Raw genomic sequence first — 11,073 nt, 5'->3', positions numbered from 1 at the left:
TTGGACACAGTCCATGTCCCACACGGGACTCACGATCTTAATCCCATTTCACAGATGAGGTGACTGAGGTACAGAGAAGTACTTCTTACTTCCAGGCTCACGCTCTATCCGCTAGGCCACACTGCTTTGCTAATAAATACTATTAAATAAATAATAAATAACAATAAATACTATTACTACTACATTTTCTTCACTGACCCTTACAAGCCAAACCAGGAATACTCACGTTTCTGGGGAGGCTGGCGAAGCCCTTCAGCCTGGCCCAGACCTCTTCCTCAAAAGTGCTGTCAGGAAACACTTCCGTTACAAGTCCGTTAGCCCATGCTTCCTGGGCGGTCAACTTCTTGCCGAAAATCAGCATTTCTTTCGCCTGAACCAAAAAGCAAGAATGAGGTGTCGGCTCGATAAATGCAACGCTTCGTTATGCTGCAGGGTTGGACGACACAAGAAGGAATTTAGACAAGATGATGATGGTATTTGTTAAGTGCTTACGTTGTGTCAAGCACTGTTCTAAGTGCTGGGGTAGATACAAGGTAACTGGGTTGGACACATTGGGCTCCCAGTCTTAATCCCCATTTTAGATGAGGTAACTGAGGCGCAGAGAAGTGAAGTGACTTGCCTGAGGTCAGACAGGTGGCAGAGCCGGGATTAGAACAACCAGGCCCGTGCTCTTTCCACTAGGCCATGATGCTCCTCAGCCTGGCCTAGCAGCCCATAGGATGAGACCCCCCACCCCCGGCTCTGGCCACCGCCCCCCCCCACCACTGGGGAGGGGTGTCAGCGACCACCTCACTGGGCTCCGTGCGTTGCTTTCCTGAAGAAGTGGGTCGGTGACCTCACCCCTGGTTAACTGGGAAAGCAACGGAGCTGGACAGGGTGGGCTGCCGGGCTCCTGGAGAATCCAGCTGGAGTTCTGGAACAAGTAGGAAGCCTCGGCTTTGAAAGGAAGAGCCCTTCTTTTGACAGGTGGGGCTACCAAGCAGAAACCCGGGAGCCCACACTGGAAACCAAGGGCTTGGGACGGGGGAGCTCGGAAAAGTTTCTCAAGAACATCCGCCCCAGGAGGACTTCCAGAGCTCTGGAACGGAAATCGCCAATCCCCTGGATCTCCCTGCCACTTCACCCGGCATACCGACTGCGGGCAAGAATCCTTTTGGGATGGGCGGGTGTTTCTTGATGCTTGATTTCTCTGCAGGCTATATCACCTACCTTGGCTGAGCCCATGATCTTAGGAAAAGTGTAGGAAGAGCATCCTTCTGGACTCTGGCCTAGGGCGCTAAATGGGGTGTGAAATGTGGCCTGCCAAAACAAAACCACATCATTCTAAGAAATGAATGGGGATTTTGAAAATTTGGTTTCAAATACCAGGTGCTTCTTGGTCACGTCCATCCCCAACTACCCCTCTCAGAACTGATGGATACAGCTAACAGTCTACTCATTTACGAATCTTTCCCCTCTTACTCTTGGGATTTCTGAAATAACTGCCCCTGCGTGCTGCACCCCTCTTTCATTAGATGGTAAATTCCTTGAGGGCAGGGACCTTGGGTCTTTTTTTATTTCTATTGTATTCTCCCAAGTTGTGCACATGGGAGTTTAATAGATATTCTTGACAGAGAAGCATATTCTTGGAAATTACTGGATTTCTTCAGCTCCTCCCTGAATCGTCCTTCCAAAAAATTCCTTCATTTCAACTTCTACTACACCAGATATCTCCAAATTGTTTCTTAAAGGACTATTTTTAAATAATAATGATGGTATTTGTTAAGCGCTTACTATGTTCCAAGCACTGTTTTCCATTAGAATTTAGTCCACAAAAGTCAAAAACATAATTGACAAACTGTCTCTCGTTTGTGCTGCATATAAAAATCTTAGGTCAAAAGGTGCTTGAAATGCAAATAGCCTGGTGCTTCTGAGGATAAAAATGAAAACAATTCACTTTCAGTGACATAAACTGTAACTGGATAGGTTCTTCCCTGGATCTTTTTAGAGAAGACTGTGTTCTCTTTTTGAAGGGTACAGATGAGAAGCCACTAGGAAATATACCACCTCTCCCAAGTATAAGTTCCTTTCGGGCAGGGAACATGACATGTCCTTATTCTGTACTTCCCAAGCGCCTAGTACAGGGAACGACACCAAGTGGGTGCTCAATAAATGCTCTATTACTAGAACTACTGGAAGGATAAGTGGAAGACCCCGATAATTAATAATAACAATGATGGAATTTATTAAGCGCTTACTATGTGCAAAGCACTGTTCTAAGCGCTGGGGAAGTTACAAGGTGATCAGGTTGTCCCACGGGGGGCTCACAGTCTTAATCCCCATTTTACAGATGAGGTAACAGGCACAGAGAAATTAAGTGACTTGCCCAAAGTCACACAGCTGACAATTGGCGGAGCCGGGATTTGAACCCACGACTTCTGACTCCAAAGCCCGTGCTCCTTCCACTGAGCCACGCTGCTTCTCTAGTTGTTTCTAACCACAGTGGTTGGATATGAACAAAACCAGAGGGCGTGGACAATATTTTCTCCGTGGTCGAGACCAGCCTGGCAGTTATTCTAGACTGATTATATTTGAAGCCACAGGCAGTGAACATTCATTGTCCCCTGAAGACTATTTTTCTACAGTTACCACGCAATCGATAAATTTAATCCCGTAAAATGATCTGCCCGCTGGATGCTGCAATGCCAAGAATCTCCCTTGTCCCACGTTCCGATGACGCACTCAGAGGCTGCCTTCTGATCAGCGGTGAAAATACGTGTTCTTTGATTTTTATGGTTTTGGCAAATATCTACCTTTATTCCTAAAAGTTTGCAACGTTTAAAAATTGAGATTTCCTCTTAGCCCACTTTTTTAACCCCCCCACCCCCAACCAAACTCCACTTAGAATCAAGTACAGATTATTTATTGAGTGCTTTACTGCATGTAGAGCACTGAACTGGACGCTTGGGAGAGTACACTACAAAAGGGTTGGAAGTCATTAAAAAACCAACCAGAGAATAAAATGAACAAAATAACTAAAACCTGGAGGGCGGTGATGTGCTGCTGAATTATACGGAACTGGAGGGGAAAGAAGGTGCAATTATGGGACATTTTTGGATTCCACCTGCTACAGCAACATATTTTAAAATCACCTTCAAGCAATACTGGTCAAGTCACTTAACTTCTCTGAGCCTCAGTTACCTCATCTGTAAAATGGGGATTAACACTGTGAGCCCCATGTGGGACAACCTGATCACCTTGTATCCCCCCCAGCCCTTAGAACAGTGCTTTGCACATAGTAAGTGCTTAACAAATGCCATCATTATTATTATTATTGTTATTAATAATACTAAGTTTCTGGAGTTCCGACAGACAATTACTCTCCCCACTACTTCAAAGCCTTATTGAAGGCACATCTCCTCCAAGGGGCCTTCCCTGACTAAGCCCTCCTTTTCTCTTCTCCCACTCCCTTCTGCATCACCCTGACTCACTCCCTTTATTCATCCCTCCTCCTAGCCCCACAGCACTCATGTACCTATCTGTCATTATATTAATGTCTGTCTCCCCCTCTAGACTGTACGCTCTTTGTAGGCAGGGAACATGTCTGTTACATTGTATTCTCCCAAGCGCTTAGTACGGTGCTTTGCACACAGTAAGTGCTCAATAAATACGACAATTGAATTGACTGAATTGAATCGGTTGAAGTTCCTACAATTAGGCTGATTCCACTTTGGAGATGTTCAGTTGGATTTTCGTCTTAATATTCCCTTTATGGGTGTATTCTTACACGGCCCACAGGGAGCGTGCATGGGGAACTACTGAAATAATCTCCAATAAAGGACTTCTGCATATTAGCTGTCAGGCCATTACTCCCGAAGCTGAAATACCACCCTACCTTCCGGGAGGTGTTTTATCATTCCTAAATGATGGTGAGTACTGAATACTCCTATTATTTAGGACTAGTAAAGCACCTCACAAGCCATCATGTTGGAGAAAACCACTGGAGAAACAGATTACCGCAATACAAAATACATTCAGGGCCAGATCCTAAAATGGTTAGGTGGAATAAAATAGTCTCTTGGAACAAAGTGCCAACTTATAAACTAACTCTCTGAATGACACAAAGTAATCATTTAGTTCCCTGGAGGAAAGAGAAGGCCAAATGTTCTCTTGGAGCCCTTGGGAAGCAGCAAACTCAATTTTTTTCAGGCACCACCCCTGCCACACAGTTCTTTCTTTGGGAAATTCGGTGAAAGTGTGCCAAAGCGATCTGTAATTACTGCAGACTGTAAGCTTCTTGTGGGCAGGGAACATGTCTACCAACCCTGTTATACTGTACTCTCCCAAGCACTTAGTACAGTGCCCTGCACACAAGCGCTCAATAAATATGACTGATTGATAGGTCCTCACTGTCTTATACATTACTTATTTATTTATATTAATGTCTGTCTCCCCCTCTAGACTGTAAGTTCGTTTTGGGCAGGGAACATGTCTGCTAATTCTGTCGTCTGGTACTCTGCCACGCACTTAGTACAGTGCTCTGCATATAGTAAGCACTCCATAAATACCACTGATTGATTTGTTGATTGAACCAAATGCCCTTACACTATTTGCTTAGCACACAGTCATTAACAGTTCCCTTTTCCATATCTTTCCCTTGTTTATATCGAGAGGCCATAAAATAGCTGGCACGTTTCCAAGTAGATTCACTCTTTTGGGGTGTTCCAGTTTAGCTGAACTTACCCTGTCAGTGGCATAGACGATGTCAAACAGCCCCAGAAGGGTAACAGGGATTCCCACGGCTGGACCATTCACCACTGCAATCAGTGGCTTCGGAAAATTGATAAAATGGCTCACAAAATTCCTAAAGAGAAAAAAAAAAATGAGTGGACTATTGTATCTCAGTCCCTTTGTTACTGAGTTTACTGCTTCAAAAACCTAACTAGCATTCAGGAGGCACATAGGTGCTAAATATATGAGCCAATTTTCCCCCTCTCTGAGTCTCCTTCCCTCTCCCCTGTTACCAAAAGCAGGCAGATGATCTTCCACCTCTGACACCTCATAGCACTTATCTAAATAGCTTTAAACTCTGTTGCTCTCCACTACCTGCAATTTATTTTCATGTCTGTCTCCCCCACTACACTGAAAACTCCTTGAAGGCAGGGATCATGCCTACTAACCCTACTGTGCTTTCCCAAGTGCTAAACACAATGTTCTGCACAGAGTAAGTGCTCAAACTGATTTATGGATCGAGTTCTCCACCCCAGTATTTGCATGCTTACAGGTCTGTCCACAGTCTCCTGGAAAGGGCTTCGTGAATGCAAACTTGTTGCAAAGACCTTGGTTCTAATCCCAGCTTTGCTACTTGCCTGCTTGGGCAAGCCACTTAACTTCTCAGTGCCTCAGTTTGTTCTTCTATAAAATGGGGATTAAGACCGTTCTTGTCCCACTCCTTTTTGCGTCGCCCTGACTTGCTCCATCCTCCCTCTTATCCCTACAGCACATATATATATGCATATATATATATATAAAAATAAAATTTATTTATTTCTTTATGTATATTAATGTCTGTCTCCCCACCTCTAGACTGTGAGCTCATTGCAGGCAGGGAATGCCTCTGTTTGTTGTTATATTGTACTCTCCCAAGCACTTAGTACACTACTTTCACACAGTAAGAGTTCCACAAATACGACTGATTGAATGAATGAATCTTTCCCTCATATCGTGAGCCCCATGTGGGACAGGGACTCTGATGTGATTTTAGTGACTGCATCTCAGTGCTTGGCAGCTAGTATGCACTTAAATACCGCAATTATCATCATTATTTTTATTATTAATACTATTTTTACAAGTGACCTTTTCAAGTGAATGCCATAGTGAGGAACCCTGTCAATCAGTTCAAAGACAATTTAGTAAAATTTATGGAAACTAAGTCCAAAATGGGTTACTGGAGGGAAAAGTTGGAGATGGGAAAGTTCCACCCCTAATCAGGTCCCACTGTGGCTTAGGGGTTATGCTTAAGTTGGATCATTCTGAGCCTTAACCCTGGAGCGGAGTGAAGGGAGGGTTTTCTGCCCTTCGGCTCTGCAGCGGTATACCGTGCGAGCCTCCCAGTGCAAAGTGAAGCTCGATGGGACACAGCTGTCATATCTGAGGTGTCCGATCCCGGTAATCTGGCCAACTGCTCGGCTGGAATTCTGGTTTTGAACCTACGTCCCTCTGTTTCTGGGTTTGGCTTTGTTCTTTGTGGTTGGGCAGAGCCTGGGGGGCGGGGGGGTGAATAAAGTCTTTTGATTGGGAAATTCAATCTCAAGTACATTTTACTTCCACTGAGCTAGAGCAGTAGATCAAATCACCTGGCCCGACAGCTTAAAGGAACATCGGACCTGGCTGAGTTTAGGAAGACGGAAACCTAGTTCAAGACTCTCTACACCCTGAAGCCCATGGGCTTACACGGCTCCTTACGAGGTGACACAGCTCACAGTTTCATCAGTTTAGATGAGGATTTTCTAAATTCCATAGTCTCTGACCTTAAGACGCGGCAATGGTCTGGCCAAACCCACCACAATTTTTAAATCGCATTGGTAATGTGCCCAAAGCAATTAATAGTTCTCAAAGAGAAAGTGTGACCACCACGAATATGATAAAGATAATGAATAAAAAAAATTAATGGCACGAGTGATTATTATGTGCCAAGTATTGTGCTAAACTCTGAGGTAGATTCAGTTTAATCTGATTGGACACAGTCCCTGTCCCACACAGGGCTCACAGTCTAAGGGGGAGGGGAAACAGATACGTAGTCCCTCATTTTACAGATGAGGAAACTGAGGCACGGAGAAGTTAAATGACTTGGCCACGATCTCACAGGAGGCAAGTGGTGACTGGTATTAGAACCCAGGTCCTCTAACTTTGAGTCGTATGATCTACCCATGCAATCTGATGCCCCAGAAGTTCAAATTATGAGGTGGGAGAAGGAAGAGTCATCCCCAAACCTCCCCACAAAATTTTATTGCCAGAGAAAGTACAGTACTGAACTTTTGTGCAATTAAGTAACTGGTGATTAGAAGTGAGTTCATGGGCATAAAATCAGTGAATGTCAAAGTCTTACTTGAGCAGGACAGCGCTGTCTTTGGCCTTCTGCTCAACTCCGTCCGGTGAAACGTTCATAAAGTTATTCAGGTCATTCCCACTGCTGTAGTAGTCACCACTTCCTGCAAACCATGAAAACTACCTTTACCGCAAAATTATTTCAGGAACCAAAACAAAGCTGTTGCGTCCATTTTATCAATTACAGTCTTTAACTCTTTGGCAGAATGGCACACTATAAAGTAAATAAAATGAGCTCTAGGGGAATTCTCTATGTAGTAAAACATTCTCCCTCCCTGCAGCTTACAGGTGCCTTCTCCAAAAGAACTTCAATGCTTAACTTCCCTTTTTGTGGACAAATATCTTATGTAGGCAAAATATCCAATTACCATGAATTTTGTTCAAAGTCATAAAATAAAAAAATCCTATAGCGTTAAAACAGAAAGACAGTAAATATCACACACGCACACAAAAGTAGCACAATCAATCAATCGATCAGTGGGGCGCCTGAGCACTGAGCACAGGATTAAAAAGTGTTTGGAGAAATACTTCAGGACACAAGACCCATCTTTTTGGCCTTTGAGTTTACAGTCCAAGATGGGCAGACATGAATGATCTCTAAGCAGCAGGAGCAAGAGAAGAACAAGAATGTAATATGGGAAGACAGGGTTTAAGGTTATACTCATGGCATTTGTCAAGGCCTGTTTTCCTTAACCTATGGTTCATCCAGAACTTAATCCCCTGGAGACCAGAATAGAAGATTGCATAGCTGGAAAGAGCCTGGTGATGGAGATTTTGGCATAGTTGGGGAGGCTTAGTCAGGGAAGGCCTCCTGGAGGAGATGCGTCTTCAATAAGGCCTTGAAGTGGAGGACAGTAATTGTCTGTCGAGTTTGAGGAAGGAGGGAGTTCCAGGAGGGACGTGGGCGAGGGGTTGGCGCTGAGGTAGGCGAGATCGAGGCACAGTGAGAAGGTTAGCATTAGAAGAGCAAAGTGTGTGGGCTAGGTTGTAGTAAGAGTAGCGAGGTGATGTAGGAGGGGGCAAGGTGAAGGAGTGCTTTAAAGCCAATGGTGAGGACTTTTTGTTTGATGCAGAGATGGAGGGGCAACCACTGTAGTTTTCTGAGGAGCGGGGTGATATGTCCTGAGCATTTTTGTAGAAAAATGATCCGGGCAGCAGAGTGAAGTATGGACAGGAGTAGGGAGAGGCACGAAGCTGGGCAGTCACTGTATTGTATTGGAGTGATTGTATTAACGTGGTAACACTTTGGACAGAGAGGAAAGGGCGGATTTTAGCGATGTTGTAAAGGTCCTTCTGACTCCTGGGCCTGTGCTCTTTCCACTGAGCCATGCTGCTTTTCCTTAGCGAGAAGGACTTGAGAGAAGGAACTGATTACAGTGTTAGTGGTTTGCAGGGTGCCTCTCAACCTCTCGCGGCCCAGCCAGTCAAGTTCTCAAACGGGGCACGGAGGGCAATGAGCGAACAGGAGGGCAAGGGTGTCGCACGCTGCCAGGTGTCCAGGTCCAACTGGAGACTAGAACTCAGGTGTCCTGATTCCCTGAGTAGTACCTTTCCACTGTGCCAAAAGCAGGGCTGGAAGAGATTCTAGATTTTTTCTGTTTACATAGGTGCGGCACACTTGGGGTTACCTAACTCACACTGAGCCAAGATCTTTGCCGTAATGTCTACCGAATCCCTCAGAGTCAACACCTTTTCACCTCACAAAGAGCCCCCTCTTTGAACTGGGCAGTCCCTGTACACTGGCAGTGGAATTTGCTGAAAAGGAAGATCTGAGCTGACAATTTACAATTCAGATGTGCCGACTGGCAGATGAGTGATCTCTGACAGAGGAAACGGTCTGATTTCATTTGCCCACCAGTGGGAATCAGGAAAGGCCTATCAGCAATTAACACATCAAATCACTCCCACGGCTCATTTAAAATTCACGATTAAGGACCTCCACAGAATACAGGGGTCTACCTGTTAAAACAGCAATGGCTGAGTCATCCTTGCCTGCAGCTTCAATGGCTAACATTAGTTCTTCATACATCTAAATGAGAGGGTAAATAGAAAATATAAATTTACAGTCTCTACCACATAAGGGACTTATCCCTCCACATATCCCTCTTCCCATTCTCCTCTTCCCCACTTATCTTGTGTCTGTCTCTCCCCCTCGACTGCAAGCTCTCTGAGGGCCAGGAAAGTGTCTTCTAACTCAAGCGTTTAGTATAGCGTTCCGCACACAACGGATACTTGGTAAGAACTATTGAGAAACAGACTGATGTTCCAAGAGAAACAATAGGAAACATCATTGAGAATCATGCTCCTAATGACGAACATTTTCAAGAAACATTTATTCAGTGATTAACAGCACTGGCCCTGGGCTAGACCCGAGAGAGAAGCTGGGGTATAAGAGTGTTGAATGGGCAACTTTCGACACTAACATGTCAGTTTTAACAAACTAGATAAAGGAGTGAGCTCATTTTGTGAAGTAAGCTTTTTTGGAATCGGTCTAGGTTTAAGGGAGACCACGACCAAACCACATAGAGAATCTAAAGTCTAAGAACTCAAAGCACATCTGCTTTTTGAGCATCTTCCCCAGGGCATTCCAAATATTCCCTTCACTTGTGCCATCTGACTGCTGAAATGAAGGTCGTGAACCCGATGGGCTGGAACCCTAGCTGACGTTAGGGTCCATAAACCCCCAAGCACTGAGCTGATATCCAATAACTGCTAAAAGCCATTTGGGGTTTGTTCTCATGATATGAGACTTGGGAGTCTAAAGCAGCATTCGAGAAACAGCCTAGCTCAACCCAAGCCAGGAACAACCTCTTGGGACTCCCCCAAATAGCTATCATCAATACCCCACCCCCACAGAGCGTATAGATGTATCTTATACTCTGCTGTAGCCCCTATCTGTAATTGATTTTAATAATGTCGGTCTCCCCCTCTAGACTGTAAACTCGATGTGGGCAGAGATCAGCATGGGTCTGGGGGGCGGAAGGTCATGGGTTCTAATCCCGGCTCCACTACTTGTCTGCTGTGTCACCTTGGGCAAGTCACTTAACTTCTCTGTGCCTCAGTTACCTCATCTGTAAAATGGGGATGGAGATTGTGAGCCCCACCTAGGACAAGGACTGTGTCCAACCCGATTTGCTTGTATCCATCCCAGTGCTTAGTACAGTGCCTGGCACATAGTAAGCGCTTAACAAATACCATATTTATTCTAATTATTATTATTACCAACTCAATAGCGTTGTACTCTCCCGAAAACATAGTACAGTGCTCTCCCCTCAGACCATAAGCTCACTGTGGGCATAGAACGTGTCTATCAACTCTGTTATATCGTACTCTCCCAAGTGCTTAGTACAGTGTTCTGCACACGGTAAGTGTTCAATAAATACCATCGACTGATTGATTCTAGTAAGTGCTCCATAAATACCATTGATCGATCGATCGACTATCCCTGGGATGAAAGGCAGTATTCTGCCCCATGGAATGTCCTAGAGAAGTGATCTGAAAGAGCTAATGCACTTTTCCAGCACAGGTCACTGTTTCCTTCTGTCGGACTTCACCTGGCTCAAATGGGAGCCCCCTATTGAAAGATGGCTCATACGTTCCAGCTTTTCTGGTGATGGGGAAGTGAAAGGCATTCTCAGGGCGGGAAGCAACTGAATCTTGAAGCTAGGTCAAAGACTACTCTGTGGCCCCTTCTTGGCGCTGGGTCTAGATGCCAGGAACTCCCAAAGGGCCACTTTCCTTCTGGCCCCCACCAATAATAAAGCAGAGTTCCTGGAGGTCTGGAGCCACCTTATTTTGCGAAGGAGGAAACGCTGCCTGCAACTCTATGACCCGCTTAGATTAGTCAGGCTCTGTGCAATGAACCAAAATCGCATCTCCACAGCTGTTACCAGGTCTGGTTGGTTACCACTGGGTACCAAGGAGACGCTTCCCTCCAGAAATGGAACTTTCCATAGTGGGAACAAAGTGACATCTTATAAGGCCATA

General features: G+C 45.0%; 1 protein-coding gene across 3 annotated transcripts in view; it reads right to left on the bottom strand.

Annotated features, from left to right (window-relative positions):
• ECI2 (enoyl-CoA delta isomerase 2) overlaps positions 1-11,073 on the bottom strand; it is a 30,441-nt gene that overhangs the window by 1,761 nt on the left and 17,607 nt on the right. For all 3 annotated transcript variants that reach the window (XM_038770335.1, XM_038770334.1, XM_038770336.1), the window contains exons 5-9: positions 9,046-9,115; positions 7,088-7,190; positions 4,723-4,843; positions 1,210-1,299; positions 227-370 (exon numbers count right to left, since the gene is read on the bottom strand). In XM_038770335.1, coding sequence (XP_038626263.1) covers positions 227-370; positions 1,210-1,299; positions 4,723-4,843; positions 7,088-7,190; positions 9,046-9,115 — 528 coding nt within the window. The remainder of the gene's footprint in view (positions 1-226; positions 371-1,209; positions 1,300-4,722; positions 4,844-7,087; positions 7,191-9,045; positions 9,116-11,073) is intronic.

This window comes from Tachyglossus aculeatus, chromosome X3 (genome assembly GCF_015852505.1).
Source record: "Tachyglossus aculeatus isolate mTacAcu1 chromosome X3, mTacAcu1.pri, whole genome shotgun sequence".
Taxonomy (NCBI): domain Eukaryota; kingdom Metazoa; phylum Chordata; class Mammalia; order Monotremata; family Tachyglossidae; genus Tachyglossus; species Tachyglossus aculeatus.
This window is presented reverse-complemented; position numbering and strand designations above follow the sequence as displayed.